Below are 17725 nucleotides of genomic sequence, written 5' to 3'. Positions count from 1 at the left end.
CAAACAGCAAACAACTTTAATAATCCACAATTTTACACAAACCAAAAGTCTTTGAAAAATATTCATTTAAAAAAATATATACATTAGTGGCATTTTGAAAGTTAAAAATGTGTATGAAAAAAATGAAATAACAATACAATAGAATCATAGCATATCTCAAAAGCACATATTTACAATGCCACACTTTCATATGCCAGCAGTAAACTGTACAACAGAACTTTAACTGAAACATTTCTCAAAGGTTCTAAAACAAAAAGGTTTATACTATGAAATGAATAGTAATAGTTCAGAAACAGTTTGTTTGATGCCATCCAAATTTGCACCAGTCTTTAACAGCACTAACCACAATAAGCCAACAAACAAGTCCACATTTGGTTAATATACAGCAAAGCACATAAAACTACATGTTGGGTAAAAAGCAAAATCTGAAAAACATGTTTACCAAAGAAAACATAAAAAACTAGATACTGTAGATCCCTACCTCTTTTCTTATTCACTGATCCAGCTGCAAACAGAAGAGAAGGACAAATTCATGAGATGGTGATCAACCTCCCAATGAAAAATCTTATATGGGGAATCAAACTCAGGTCATCAAACCCATTAGTCTAAGCAACATCCTCCCTAAGGTAAGTAAAGACATGTCTTTCATTTACAAGTACAAATTATGGAATGTAGTAACAATCCTTTATAGTAACTATTCATATTTTTTCTGCTCTAAATAATTCTTCAGTTATCTATTTCTGTCAAAGATGATCATACTAGATTTAGTGTCATATTTTTAAAAATGCAATATGGTTTGGTTTTACATGCAGAAATATAGACAAGTATTTGCATTTGGTAGAAATACCAATCAACTGTACATTTTCTCTCAGCCCTACCAGTGATTCCTCTAAAGAAAACCCAATCCTATAACCTGAATGAATTTTGATCATAAACAAGAAAATTTGGCATACTGCAGAATTTAAACCCTCCCATCACAACTTAAGTTGAAAAATACTTTTTGCCATTGTGTTTCACTGAGGTCATTTTCTTCTGACCCCCATGCCTACCCCTCCCCTAAAACCCAATCCAATTTGACAGCCCACAGCATGCATAACATCAAACTTAATATCCAGCCAGAAAGTATCACTATTTTGTGAAGTCAGTATTGATGACACGGGACTTGACACATGTGCAGCATATATATAACAGAAGCAAAAATAGATACAACGTAACTTAAATTGAGCAAGAAGACAGTGCAGCTCACATGAATTTTGTGGAATGTTTGCACCATTGATAAATAAGGTTATTTAAAATAAGATGAAAATAGAAGCAAATAATAACCAGATGTTGATAATGCATGTGAATGGTAACTTGATCAAAACTGTTTTAAGCAAGTGTGACTGCATGTCTGCACAGTAATACAGATCTCCAATGTTTTCCACTTTGGTACAACCCACAAGCAAGGGTATTGTGCCACAAACCTGGGAACATGATCAGGGAAAATCTGGATGATCTATGATCATAATTCATCACAAGTTTTTCTGCACTCCTGAAGGACATAATTCGATCTGAACAGTGAGTCTTTAAAAATTTGGTCTTGTTTCCTCAGGAGTGGTGGGAGAATAGAGTACATACTGCCCTTTCTGTCCTAGAAACAATCACCTATACTAGAGTACCACTTTTGGTTTCTGTCTTGGTTGAACACTTAGGAAGTCAAATCTGTGTCTTTAGTCATCTTATTCCACAAACAGAAGATGACTATAGGTTACATACTTACAGAAGGCACTCTGCTTTTGAATTACTTTTACTTTTTAAAGGATTCACACACAGAACAGTTCACATGTGTAAAGAATTTGAAATTGTACAAATGTCTTATTCCCTATCCATCTGGACTGTTTTCTCTCATGGAAATTAGTTGATATGCCACTAACCACTTTGTGGAACCTTTTCTCTTGTCACTTTCCTTTTTATTTCAACTGACCTAAAATACCTATTTAGAGATCAATTATCTGACCATACACCTCTAGCCAAAAGCATGTAAACCAAACATATGAATTAAAAGGCATCAACACCATCATGAACAAACATGTCACAGTCTGTGACGTTAGCCACTAGTTCAAAACCAAAGTCTAGCAAATGTCTGTTCAGTTTAGTAAGCTCAGCTTTATATAGTCCTTGTAATAACTCTAAAATCTGAAAATGACCATAAGAGCCATCTAAGATAGTATAGTATGTTTGGCTCAAAAGCAGACCGATGAATTGCAATCTAACTCGAAAACTAATAAACATAAAATACTCAATGAAACACTGATCATAATAAAAACGTCAGACCAACTCTGAGAGGTGTAATGCAGAATTTATGTCCTAAAAATAAAAAAGTTGTTTAACAAACTATCATTAAAATATTGACACAGTTCACTGTTTGTTACGAGGGAGGAGTGCAGATAAAGGGACAGCCGGGTGTGCGAGAAAGGATGGAAACGTCACAGCACAGGTTAATGAATCAATAACTTTGTCGGCACTTGTGCACGTGCTTCTCTAACACCTGGCTGTCCCTCTCTCTGCACTCCTCCCTCGTAACAAATAGTGAACTGTATCAATATATTAATGATAGATTGTTAAACAACTTTTTTAATTTTAGGACATAAATTCTGCAAACAAATCACAGAGTTGGTCTGATGTTTTGATTATGATCAGCGTTTCATTGAGTATTATATGTTTATTAGTTTTTGAGTTAGATTGCAATTCATTGTTTCGCTTTTGAGCCAAACGCACTATAGTCTCAAAAGATTTTGGCACAGGCTGAAGCCATAGCGGAAATAGTCAATCAACTCAGCATCAGCTGATGATATAATAATCACCATCCACTTACAATCTGTGCATCTTCATATGCACGGCAGCTATAACTAATGAGCCCTATGGGAGTCAACGATGTTGAATGGTGCATTTTTATTTGTAACTTTACAGGAAAATATGTCTTTAATTTGATAATTAAAGAATTTAAGAGAAGCTTATCTGGGAATGTCAAGATGACATCACTAACATAATCCTGAGATGTAAGCCATGTTCACTTACCAACCATAACTGTCACTTTTAAACTGGCAATTTCCTCGTCCGAGCTGCGGCAGATATACATGCCCTTGTCCTCCTCTCTACTGTGATCAATGATCAGTTGGCTGACTAATGACTGATCACGTAATGACCGATATTTTGTGATTAAAATATTGGGGTATTTATGAGAGTCTATTTTATCTCCCTCTTTAAACCAGTCAATTTCCTCTGGTATGTGAGGTCCTCCTGTTGCATTGCATGTCAACCGAATTTCCTCCCCAAGGTTGGGAAACTCTTTTCCTTCTATTGTTACGCCGGGTTTTCGGATAGGAGGACCTGTGAAAAAGCAGAATGAACAGATTTATCAGCCTTTTGAAGTGTCTGTTTGATTCAAATCACTGGGCCATTTTATTTTAGTGATATATTGACATGCACTGAGTGATTCAAAACTATTCTTCAAGTGTAACTTGAATTATTAGATTGACTTCAAAGAGATCAAAGAAAAGAAATGGAAACTTTCATTTGGTCTTGATGACTCTGATATAACAATGGGGTGATCTAATAAATCTCATACAATATTCTAAGATGAGATTGTTGTTATTATTTCTAAATTTAATGAGTGGGGCAATGCATCCAGTCAACAGTTTCTGAGCCATATCACAACAGCCTATAGAAGTAGTCTGTGTCAGGCAGACCACCGAGTCGAAGCATGAACAAAGATCAACATGTACACATCCTCGTTACTGTAAGCTCCATCAAAAGCAGCTCTGACACTGAAGCCGCATGAACATTTCATATCAAGATAAATCCATGATACATAGTTCGGTGGCTAGTTTATATCAAAATCTTTGGCTACAAATAACCCAACATCCATGAAATTAGACTCATGGAAACGAATAAGGGAACACCTTAAACTACAAGTGTTCCTTTATTCTTTTCCAGGTTTCTTCACAAGCTTTGTATTGCACTGTAAGTGAATTCTCAAAGACTCAAACACAAATCCTTATGATTTGGGAACAAAGAAGAAACGTATGCAAAGTACAACTTCCTTAGTCTGGCAATTTCAGAGAAAGTTAACGCTACCCTTAGAAATCATTGGCACAAAAATATAACGTACAATAACCTGTGACACAACTCATAAAATATTATTGGATGATAAACTGTGAAGCAATGTCCTGTGATATCTTTCCAGCAACAATTTTCTTGGGTCATTATTTGTGCATAAGGTCCATTCTGGGGACCTTACAAAATTGTTGATTAAGCCGAGCTAGGTGAGAATCTTCATCATTTGTCTACAGCATACAGCCTGCGGTGCATATATTATTACAAAAGCAAATTTATGAATATACATTAACCCTTAACATATTATTTTTAATTCAGCATTTCTTTTTTATTGTGCAGAAGAATGCAGTGTATTAGGTATTTCTCTTGTTAAAATATCCAAACATCTCCAGTTCAAACAGTTCATGTACCATAGAACATTGTTTTGCTATGATTCAATCCGGTTTGTGATCACATGAATGGATATAAGCTATGTTGGGAGCTAAAAAGGGTTGTACCACTGTTCTCATGCATTTCATATCACCGGGTGCCTTCAGTAACCCATGCTTGTCGTAAGAGGCGACTAAGGTGATCGGGTCGTCAGGCTCGCTGACTTGGTTGACACGTCATTGGTTCCCAATTGCTCATTTCATTGTTTTCAAATGTTCTGCTGCATGTATTCTTCACACAAAACTGTTGACAGAGTAGTAAGTGATTTGATGTTGAATATGTTGGCTGAAGGAAACCATCACAGAAGTTCCAATTAACCCATTTGCTACATTTGTTCAGGTATAATGAAAGACTCCGCAGCAATGTATAAACTCCCCTTGTTAAAACTGTTCCTTGTTATCTATGTAGTGTTTCCTTCCATAGTTCAGTAACAAAATCATCTAGTGGATGATTAAATACCCTCTCATTCATTCTGCGCTCATCAACTCAACACCTGACTCCTCGAAATGTATCAGTTTGCTCCATGTTGGCTCATTCCTTACTTCTTGGATTCTTGGAGATTACTAATCTGGACATGTGACCAATCACGAGTGTCAGTAGACTGAAGTCACACGACAGCATGGCTAATAGTAATCTCTGTATGTTTCTGTTGCCACTTCATCCCTTTCCCTTTATTTCAGTAACCTTCACAGGCATGACTAGGTTAATCTGCATTCAGTTTAACAGTGTGGATGTAGATTAGTCAGTTGACACATGAGGCTAATAGTCTGCAGGTCATGAGTTTGGGTTCTGGTGGTAACTGATCAGATTGATATATGTGGTGTGTGACAGGGATCATTCTCATGAGAGGCTGTGGTACTGAATTCTAAAGGTGATCCAAATCTTACACATATACAAGAAAAATTAACAGAATGGTCAAAACATAAAATTTCAAATCTAGGTCAAATCTTTTAATAAATTACAAAAAGAACATTGTTTTGAATAACACTAGCAACTAAACAAACATAAAGTTCATGAAAGTTTGAACAAAAATGGATGAGTAATGGTCATAAATAGCTTTCTCAATATGGCTGCTGTGGCTTTTCACAATTTTGAACTTTCCACAGAAACTAATATCCATGCAAATTTCAACTGAAATCAACAAGCAAGTTGAAAATGGCAGATGTCTTACTTCCCAAACTATAATATTCAAAACCATCAGATTCAGGGATTACTGTCAGTAATAACCTTTAAATTTGGGATAATTAGACTGTTAGTTTTTTATATCCCTTTTCTGCCTGTGTTTACTAAACAACTAATGCTTGATCCCAATTAACATTTCTCTCAATCTTATACAAAATACTTACCAATAACTGTTAATGTGATATTTCTACTAAATTTTTTCTTGTCTGTTATCTGACATTCATAAACACCACTGTCCTTCTGACGAGCATTTTTAAGAAGTAGATTCCAATCTGAAACTCCTGGTTGCTCATGGCGAATCTTGTTGTCCACAAAAACCCGTTTATCTTTTATCCATGTCAGTGTTCCCACTGTCATAACCTGCCCATTTGCCAGACGACGCCATGCCACCTATACAAAGAAAGTTGTCAACAAATTTATAACAAGTCCATTTGCACTGAAACCCCCCTAAACACAATGACAGTACAAGATAGTAGCTTATTCAAGAAGAACATGTGGGATTCAAATTCATTTCTCAACAGAGCTGCTGAATAACATGAATGATTATCTTTGATTGATGTGAATAAACCCAGGATCTTTACAAACTAATGGGTTCGGGTGGTCAGGCTCACTGACTTGGTAGATAGATGTCATCGTATCTCAATTTCTCATGCTGTTGATCACTGGATTGTCTGGAACAGACTCAATTATATACAGACAGCTGCCATATAGCTGGAATATTCACGAGTGCTGCGTTAACAAAAAAACTTACAAATTCCATAACGGTATAACCTATCTGTCAGCAACTGTTAATCATCATCAAATGTTAATAACCGACAAAACCACCTGTATGTCTGAATCCACCGGAAATATATTTCACACAATGACTTACCTGTCTTGTGCCAAGGTTTTTAACTGCACAGGGCAAAGTGGCCATATCTCCCTCTCGCACAGTGATGTTGATAGTGGCTGCCAGGAAAGATGGATTTTTTTGTCGTTTGTTGGTAAACTGCAAGGATTCTGAAACAAAATACAGATCAGTAATTACAGGAATAAAGCAACATCATATGAACTCTCTAGTTTGGATGGTGCCATTGGCATCTCGGGTCCTTGTGACTCTTGATCTAATCTATTTCTGGAACAAGTACAAACAAACTACACGGTCCAAAGGACTGGTGAAATTTGTTATAGATAGTCACTTGTAAAGCCTTGTCAGCCATTTCAGATTCTCACACTATTCATAATATCATGTAATGCAAATTCTGATTAGTGTAAGTCATTATCCCAATCATTTCGATGTTCTAAACTTCACAAATGTTCAAATATTGGTACCAGTACCATAGTCTGTCATTTCTGACAAACCTGAAGATTGGTAGAAATAATGTGGGTCTGACTGTGTCATCAACAGTATTATTTTAGACACTGATTTTTCTAATCATTAACACCATTATCAATCAAGAATTAGTAATTCATTAGTGGGCAAGGAACTTAATATATTGTGTATGCTTCTTGCCAAACAAATTTGGCTTCCTTGTTCAATCAAATGTCATGGAATCATGTGCTGACAGTATTCAACTTTTCACACACATGAACACCCCATCCACATTACCAAGAACATATCTCTGGTCTAATTCTGCCTGGCCCAACATCAAATGTGAACAAACTGGAAGTGTTTTTAAAGTTTTTATCTGAGAATGAGATCACTAGGGAAGGGCAATCAGATTCAGCTACATCCAGTGTCACTGCACCCGATGGCATGACTTTTTTCCAAATTATACTGTTTGCATATGTTTCTATATATTCAGGTATAATGTATAACATGTTCATATCAATGAGATTCAGCTACATCCAGTGCCACTGCACCAGATTGCATGACTTCTTTCAAATTATACTGTATGCATACGTTTCTATACATGTATATTCATGTATAACATGTTTGTATCCAACCTGACTTTTCAGAGTTGCACAATGCAGAAAAACGGTGTAATATATTCTTTCAATGCGTGTGCCTAAGGAAACACGACTGCCAAAAGTTGAGTATCACATTATGTACAACAGCAATAAAACAGCCATCACTTGAAAGATAACACCAAACCTTAATGAATACATAACCCCTGAGGTGTTGTTCTATGCATCTCTTTTTCATGTAGTCACAGTTAAGTAAACACGCTTTGCCAGCATTTCCCCAGCCTTGTCAATGACTGTTCACTGTATTATGACATACATGAACTTACATGTCTGCCATGAAAGACTATACTGGTAACAGCTGCCAAAGCAAACAGAGCTCCATCATCAACAGGTTATTTGATCAGGTAAAATCAGTGACACTTCATACACTGTGAGTGAAGCATACTGTCTAGCTTCATCAAGTCTGTAGAATTTGATGACACCAGATGACATTTCTCAGTGATTACTTAAAATGTTATCCAAGCCTGAGTCGTCCTTCTACAACACTATACTTGGAATGTGTCAACAAAGACCTTCTCTGTAGAGGTAATCATTTGCTTGAGTAGATCTGCTTTAGGTGTGACATACCATCTCCTTATGTTCTATGACAGCATGGTAAACAATTACACACGTCAATTTTTTAACATTTGACAACATTCATCAACGAAATCCAGAAGAATAAAAGCATGTTTGAACAGGCGTATTGGGATATTTGTCCTCTTTAGGGGTTATTTTCATATAACCAATGAGGCTTTCTTTATTGAAAACATGGTCAGATCATTCTAACCAAATTGTCATTGTGCTGTATAGAACATTAAGGAGTGTCTCGGACTACTTACTTCAGATGTTAACCATGATATATGAACATCCTAAATGTAGAGTAAATAACTGAATGAATATGGTCTTACACCGCTACTGCCATAATTCCAGCAATATCAAGGTGGAGGACACCAAAAAATGGGCTTCACACATTGAACCCATATAGGGAATCAAACCCGGGTCATCAGCATGATGAGCGGACGCTTTAACCATCAGGGTACCCCGATGCCCCCCTTAAATAAAGTAGAAGCAACAACCAGGCAGGTCTGAACAGTTTAATGTAAGACTTTCTAAAAATAACGTTCCCCTGCAGTCTGTGCCAAATGTTCTGAAAGACTAATAACCATAACATGTCTTTCAGAATCAGTATTAGTTGTGTTATTAATATCAGGTAAGGTGAGGTGAAATTGGGTTTAACATTGTGCTTGAGAATATTTCGCTCATATGATGACGTGCATGCGTGTGTATGTGTATGTGCGGCTGCTTGTACTAGCCCAGACTGAAGCTGGTTTTATAGTGCTAGCCCACTGAGATACCATGCCGCAGTGAAGCATGAATACCCCACTCAGACACATTATACTGACTCTGAGCCGACCAGTCCTTGTTGTACCCATTAATGCCGAGCGCCAGGCAGAGACCAACCAGAACCATATTTTAACATCTTTTGGTATGACGCGGTCGGGGATCGAACCCGCAACCTTCTGCTCTCCGGGCGGACGCTCTAACCACTAAACCACGGAGGCGGTCTATTAATATCAGGACATAACCAGTTATTATTGGTTGTGGAACCAGCTGCACCAAAGAACTTTCAGTGAACTCAGATAAAGTTGCACACTGCACCTGTATTAGATCTTCACAACTCAAGTATCTACTGGATAGATATTACTAAAAAAATTATATCATAATGTTTATAATATAGTTTTTGTAGATAGATCACTTGAAAACTATGTTTTTCACAACAGTATTTTCCATTCAGCCCGTTCCCTGGGTTTGAGCTGACGAAACAGCTGATGGCACCATGTCCAAACTCTACTACAACCCTACATCCTCAGCCTGATTCATGGTATAAAGTTAGCTTCTGAAGAATGAATAGCCACAAAATCTGTAGGTGGTCACCATGTACTACTGAATAAAGCATTCATAAAATCTAACTTCACACCATGGATTGCTTATATGTTAACAACATGTCATTAAGATGATGTCACATTAAGACCATTAGTGAAAGAAAGACACAAATGGTCAAATATCTAATAACAAATATCTGTTGCTAATGAATAAGTTCTTAGATAACAATGATGTCCTTAAAAAAAGGACCATGTCTAAATCCAACAGAAAGTTTCGAGAGCCAAACAGACACATCTGCTGTAACAACCAATGCAATTCACTGTCACAACATGCTGTTAAGTATTTTTCTTCACAAAGCATTTTTCAGGAATTATCTTCCTTTTCCTCCTGATCCAGAAACGTTTATCTGACAGTTACAAAACTTTGGACATGTGTTAAACCTCTGACGAAAACCATTACATATAGCTGTTGTAAATGGTGTGAAATGTATACTGAAGAATGTGACTGAACACATAGCTGGAGTGATAAGACATGCGCATGTAAACTTGGCAATGTGCACGATACCCTGTTAAAGAGACAACTAACATCCCCTGATGTCAGATAGCTTACTCAACGTACTTAACTTGTTGAAAGATGTAATGGCAAGTGAGATTTGTAAAAGCATGTTTGACAAGATTATTTGCACAATAATGATCAAAATCTTCTAAGAAACCTCTTATCACTATTTACGGACCTGACTCATTGTATTCAACTAGGTATATCTTTCTGACCAGTTTATGGAACCTCCTTGCTTTATCCTTGAATACAATTCAGGGTATTGTAAATAATGATAATAATAACTTAATAAGGCCACTTACATAGTCCTGAACTCCACGCTGGACAGGCATGACTCTAAGCGCACACAAGATAAAGGACATTATTATCCCGGATAACCCAGGCTGCCTGTTAGGTGCTAGAAGGATAATAGTCAGATGACTTATCCAACCTGGTACCCATTTTCTGCTTGTTGAACAGAGGAAATTTTGAACAAACTCTCTTGTCTAAGGTGAAACCACATGTGTCATGTGTGCTTCATTGTGGGGCAGGACAGAAGTCCCAGAAACTCTCAGGAGTCCAGCTGCCAAACACGGTCACTCATCCAAGGACTCTCTGTGACAAACATTGCTTAACTTCAACTGTTTTGTGTCCTGAGCTTTATGCACAAGACCACGCACCACCACATAGTGATGTTTTTCATTTTTGTGTAACAATACATTTTGATAATATTTTCAGGCAAATAATAGGTATTCTGCACAATTATCAAATCTGCAACAGTAATCTTCTCAGTAGATCCAACTAGCAGTGTAATCACACTATCCAACTCATGTATGTTATAACAAATATGTTATGTACTGTTCATCATTTCCTGCTGTGCTTTCTACATCATCTAGGCCAACAGTTTGTATAACATGACTAACTGCAACTGGTGATTGGTTGGGGTGATGGGGTATCTCCTAGCAGTTAATGCAGAAGGCCTTGGTTTGATTCTCAGCATGGGTACAATGTGTGAAGCCCATTTCTGGTTTCCCCCACCATGATATTGCTGGAATATTGCTAAAAGCGGCATAAGCTAAACTCACTCACTCACTGTTGGGGCAATGGGGTAGCCCAGCGGTTAATGTGTTCGCTCGTCATGCAGAAGACCCGGGTTAGATTCCCCACAAGGGTCAATGTGTGAAGCCCATTTCTGGTGTCCTCTGCCGTGATATTGCTGGAATATTGCTAAAAAGGAGCATAAAACCCAACTCACTCACTCACTGGTCATTTGTCCGTCACTGATGTTTGTATTTTCTGTATGGCCTTGAAACCACTTGCTGCATTGAATCTATGCATTGATGATAACAAAACTAGTAGACCCTCTCAACTGCATTAATTCAAAAAGTTTGAACAGCCATCTCATAGTTCATGGCTGCTATATTCAAACTGCTGAACCCTTTTAAGAGAAGAGAAGAAAATGCTTTATTGTCCCGTGGGAAGTTTTGTTAGCCCTTTGGTAATATATCATCTGGACATATAGGATGCCATAAGAATGTGGTATCAGCATGTTATGTTTCTGTGTATTCAATTTTAGGACCACATTATGACCTTTGACACTTCATGTACCCCCAAATCTTAGCAATCACATTTAAACGTCTCTGAAACCACTTTATGAAACTTAAACCTTGTATATATAATCTTAAAAATACTCCAAGAATACAAAGTCAATTATTAAAATTGCTGCTTAATGGTTGTCGCAATCGAAATATCTTCATGCCAATTACTCTGCCATTTTTCCACGTATCTTAAAAAGTGGCATGTATAAATATGAACATTAATTTATCATTGTTTGGACCAATGATACCATTGCTTCTGTCACATCTCTTATTATTTGTTGGCCATTATGACCTTTTTCTCCTGTATGCTAATCAATACAGTTATAAACATTCAGTTAATATATTTTAAGCATTCCATTTTGTCTTCAAAACAAGTAAAACACAAACAGAGGTATGTAAACCTGTAAAAAACAAATAATAGAAAAGTTGAATGTGTATACAATGTAAATTAGGAAACATTTGGTAAATGTGGACGAAGTACTGTACAGAAGGCAACTTGTTTTTGTGAGCATGCAATCAGCCCATATAATTGTCACTACAAAACATTACTGAAGCATTTACATATGCTGATATCCAATTAGTTCCACCATGCACCCTACATGATCTCACAGATATATGCTGCTCCTAAAGCGATAACAAGGAAGTGGCCCCGCCCTTATTGTTCGTTAATTGCAGACAGAAATGCAAATCTGGTGTTCCTAAGGATTGTATTCATTATGTTATCCACATCAAATAGTCTGGTTGATGTGCCAATACACATACACAGTGTACAGCTTTATGCCAGGGTGGCCAACACTTGACTCATATCAGAGTGAGTAAGTTGGGTTTTACGCCGCTTTAATATTCCAGCAATATCACGGCAAGGGACACCAGAAATGGGCTTCACACATTGTACCCATGTGGGGAATTGAACCCAGGCCTTCGCATGATGAGCAAACACATTAACCAGTAGGCTACCCTACCGCCCACGAGTTATATCAGAGTAACCTGTAATATCATTGCAGGATCCTATAAGACCAGTGATTGAGGTGGTGAGCAACACACTATGCTGTTATTGTCCGACACATTGATACCCGTCACAGCTGTAGGTTGGTCTAGTAAGTTGACAGTCAACAATTCATGTCAGTATGTGGTTATTTTGAGCTAATTGTCATATCTTCTTACTTGAACTCTAGTCACTTATATCAGAGTAACCTGTAATATCATTGCAGGATCCTATAAGACCAGTGATTGAGGTGGTGAGCAACACACTATGCTGTTATTGTCCGACACATTGATACCGGTCACAGCTGTAGGTTGGTCTAGTAAGTGAACAGTCAACAATGTTTGTCAGTATGTGAGGTGAGGTGAGGTGAAATTGGGTTTATCGTCGTGCTTGAGAATATTTCGCTCACATGACGATGTGCATGCGTGTGTATGTGTGGCTGCTTGTACTAGCGAAAACTGAAGCTGGTTTTATAGTGCTAGCCCACTGAGATACCATGCCGCAATGAAGCATGAATACCCCACTCAGACACATTATACTGACTCTGAGCCGACCAGTCCTTGTTGTACCCATTAATGCTGAGCGCCAGGCAGGGATCAACAAGTACCATATTTAACGTCTTCTGGTATGACGCGGTCGGGGATCGAACCCGCGACCTTCTGCTCTCCGGGCAGACGCTCTAACCACTACACCACAGAGGCGGTTTTGTCAGTATGTGTAACTCAGGATCTGACACTAACAGAAAGTGCACACCTGAATATTAATTGTAAACATTATCAAACAATCGCCACAAAACTGAAACTTTATGGTCCAAAACATGACCATGTAACCTGTATCAAATACATCTCCACTGAATGAGCATTTGTCTGTGAGTTTATTAGCCACCATACAAAATGTCAGTTTATTCTGCCCCAGATTCCTACAGTACAAGAAGCATGCCTGTTCCAACCAATTAGATTGGGCTGACTGGACCAGAAAATAAACAGAATGGCAGCAAACACAACATCCTACCTATCAAAGTTGATAGGTAAGTACAATCGTGATAGAGTATGGTTTCAAGTGCTTTAAGCAATATGGTAGCAGCGACACCAGAAATTGGCTTTACACATTGTGCCCATGTGGAGAATAAAACCAGGTCTGTGGTGTGATGAGCAAACACATTAACCAGATGGCTAACACACCACCCCGTACGGTTTGTAAAACTGGGAGCAAACAAACCAATAAATGTGCTCACGGACATGCAAGCCACATTAGTTTGTCTCTGATCAAAATCACTACCCATAATCCAATTTTATCTCATAGATGATGATTGTTGAATAATGACACTGATGAACCACATATGAAAAGAACTCCAGGCAGTATCAAAATTACATTTAATTAAAACAATCTATTCAAAATTTTAAAAGAGATTCCACAGAATTGCTCTTCTTTAGAAATCCACTTGTTCTCAGATCATCCATGAAAGATATCGATTTTCATTCAAAACAATTCATGACTAATTTTGACATCTGGTCTTCAAAATGCAATCCTGTGGAAGAATTCCTCCCAGTGAAATATTTAATGTCATTTTGATACTAATTTCTCAGTCATAAGAAGATGACTTATATGATACTATTATAAGATTTCAATGGCATTTAATGCATAACAAGCTCATTCAAATATCAACTATGGAGACTGGAGTTTGCAGTAATAACAGAGTCATTAGATTCAACTCACTTGAAATCAAAATGGAAAAATGACGCCATTTTATCCTTATAGGTGCACTAAGGGGTACCTCTTTTAGAAACTATTAAATAATCCATGCATGGTACTTTTTCACAATCACTCTTTGAAAACCAAGAGGATATAAAAAAATACATAACAAATCCTTGGACAGTTTTCTTTGAAATTATTTCTTGAGCTGTGTAAGTTTTCTATGACATAGCTGGAGAGTTACTAAGAGAATGGGGAAATCTTCCACTAATTACAATCAATGAGTTTTCAAGTACAAAATTGCAAAGGAAGCATTTTTCTGTGAATGATTGCATCACATTCGGTTGAATTCACTGTGGCATTTACTTCTTTCTTGCACACAATATCCAAAATTCCATGCTGTTCATTTGGAAGCACAGAGATAGGCAACATAAACTTTAAAATAGAGAATCAGAAAAATTTCCTAAAACTGCAAATCATGAATCTTGTCTTCACTGGTATCAAAATAGTGAGCATTTGCTATGAATGCTTCAAGTTCACACAAAGCTGTTCGATGGACTTGAAGCTAGACTTATTTCATCCATTTACCACAGTCGAGCAAATGCTGTTCTCACGTTGACAGAAACTCAATTGATTCAATGACAAAAATGGGCACTTCAGAAACTGGCTAGGAGGAAATCAGACAGTTCAGACTACCAATAAGGCTTTGGGGTCATTTATTGCAAAGCTAATTGGATTAAACAATCGATTGATCACCTGCATCTGACATGTCAACATAGAACAAAATGTTAATTTATCTGATAAATACTTTGTTCACATTAAGTCATTTGATAACAAAGTCTTCATTTACAGAAGTCAGTCTTGTACACTGGAAACGGAAGGATTGATCCAGTTTAATCGCTTTCTGCCCTGGAAATGATGGACAACTTATACATAAAAAAGAAAGTAGCTGTCCTTTCTTGAATCAATAGTATCTTCAATAACGTTAAAAGTAAATGACAAAGATCCCAAAATAATATCAATCATGGGAAGTATGCAAAAAGTAATTCAATTAAGAACTTCACTAAAGGAAACATAATCTGTAAAGAATTATTTTTGGCCAACTTCAAGCTGAGATTATATTTACAAGCTGACACGCAGATGGTGCTGCAGTGTAATATATACATCCTTTGGGCATTGTAAATACCGCTGGCTGGGCAATACCATTTCACATCCTCTTTCATGTACAGGTCTCTCCTGTAAGTCAAAAACATAAAAATGAAATGCATTTTAATATTAATTATAATTATTAATTTTTTCTCTATGCTGAATCATATTTTCCAAATGGTTTTGTAATGACATGTATCTGAAAACAACTCTAGCAAAATATTATTTCAGGTTGCCTCTTTCTTCTTGGCTTTGGACGACAAAATATAATCAGTGTGGCTTAATCACAACCAGCCTGTCTCTTGACCTCAGTGGACTACTGATAGAGCTAAAAATCTAACATTGAAACACATTGTACAGACTGCTAAGATGGCATAATGTGAGACTAGCATATCCCCCTAGGTGAACAGATAGACTCAATATATTCATGTATGTATATAAATTCCTGTGAATATGCCACATTTGTTTGTTTCACAAGTAGATGCCACACAAATTAAGTTGTTCAGATACATAGAGGCCTACAGAGTGACCAAAGTATCCAGTTGTTGAGAAAATGAGTGACAGTTCTCTCTGCCAGCATACACTGACATGCAAGTGAGTGAGCCTAGATTTATGCCGCTTCTAGGCTTCACACATTGTACCCATTTTGGGAATCGAACCCAGGTCTTTGGTGTGACGAGCATACGCTTTGACCACTAGGCTACCCCACCGCTCTCAACTAAGCCACAGAGCCTACCAATAGGACTGGGTACTGATACAGATCATAAAGATCAGTAATTGTTCACCAAATATTGATCAATTATCAATAGAGTGAGTGAGTTTTGTTCTATGCCACTTTTAGCACTATTCCAGCAATATCATGGTGGGGGGCACCAGAAATGGGCTTCACACATTGTACTCATGTGAGAAATTGAACCCGGTTCTTCAGCATGATGAGCAAACGCTTTAATGACGAGGCTTCCCCACTGCCCCTCATTTATCACGAGGTATCAGAGAAGCAATCCTGAGCATAATTAAAAACACAATGATTCTCAAGCAGTCCAAGAAAGACATAGTGTTTGCTGCTGGTCCAGAAGACCAGAAGAGTTTGCCAGGGATCAAATCCCAATTTAGTTCCTTCTTACAACTAGCAATGAGGTACTGGAAGCACATTCTACATTGTTCTCTTAAACAACTGTCATATGTATTAACAATTGTCTTCCAGTGAAATTCATCCAATTACATGGACATATTCAAAAGTATATAAGTAGACTTTCACTCTGAATGTTCCTGGCTTACATAGATTATGTGTACCAAGACCAACAGCTGTGTTACCAATCCAACAAACTGCATTCTTGTAACCTTAATTATCTTTTGTTGCATGTGTACCAGGGTTTCAGATTTGTAAAGTAACAAAAAAACATTATCTTGAACAGTTCAACAAACTGTCAAAACCTACTTGTCTATGGTTGAAAGCTAATTTGTCAAAAGTTTGGAGACATAGCATTTAAAATGTGTGTGGTAATTTGTGATGCTTCATGATCACTTATACAGTGATAGGTATGTGTATGTTGTACCTGTACTTACACGTACACCTGTCTTGTAGTGAGTGTGTGAGTGAGTGAGCGAGTTTGGTTTTACCCAGCTTTTCAACAATAATCCAGCAATACAGCAATATCACGGCAGGGGACCCCAGAAATTGGCTTCAAACATTGTACCCATGTGGGGGAATCGAACCTGGGTCTTCAACGTGACGAGGAAATGCTTTAACCACTAGGTTACCCCTCCGACCCCTGTCTTATAGTCCTAGCCCACTGGCATGCCTTCCCAAAGTTTAACATGGACATCACACTTGGGCTCATATACAAAGACATTATATTCATAAAGCCATCCTTTCACATCTTATGGCACCACCTGGAGATGAAACTAAACTCACTCACTCACTCACAAGGAGATGAAACACAACACAATAGAAGCAGTTCATTTTGTTCGACATTGATAAAAATTAATTTGGACAGGAGGCATCAGTTGCTTCACTGTTCCAACATAGTAAATTGTTTAAAAATGCACATCTAGTGTATAAATCATAAAGATTGGTCATAACTACTATCCATAAATAGTAAGTTATTCAAAACCCAAAGACATTGGTCATAGAAATGCACTACAAAAAGAATGACTTTTGATGCATTATGTCTGAACAAACACCAGAATCTGTACATTACTGAGAAGTGCAATCCCAAATATAACATGATACATTTGACCACTTTCTAAATGG

The 17725-nt window shown here is 37.3% G+C and overlaps 1 protein-coding gene across 1 annotated transcript in view; it reads right to left on the bottom strand.

Annotated features, from left to right (window-relative positions):
* Positions 1-17725, bottom strand: part of LOC124284586 (zwei Ig domain protein zig-8-like) — a 233665-nt gene that overhangs the window by 9033 nt on the left and 206907 nt on the right. Inside the window, exons 6-9 of the mRNA XM_046720687.1 lie at positions 6578-6705; positions 5871-6096; positions 3058-3369; positions 482-505 (exon numbers count right to left, since the gene is read on the bottom strand). Coding sequence (XP_046576643.1) covers positions 482-505; positions 3058-3369; positions 5871-6096; positions 6578-6705 — 690 coding nt within the window. The remainder of the gene's footprint in view (positions 1-481; positions 506-3057; positions 3370-5870; positions 6097-6577; positions 6706-17725) is intronic.

Source organism: Haliotis rubra, unplaced genomic scaffold (genome assembly GCF_003918875.1).
Source record: "Haliotis rubra isolate DU_JTF1 unplaced genomic scaffold, ASM391887v1 Scf34, whole genome shotgun sequence".
Taxonomy (NCBI): Eukaryota; Metazoa; Mollusca; class Gastropoda; order Lepetellida; family Haliotidae; genus Haliotis; species Haliotis rubra.
The sequence above is the reverse complement of the archived record's forward strand: the minus strand, read 5'-3'. Positions and strand labels throughout refer to the sequence as shown.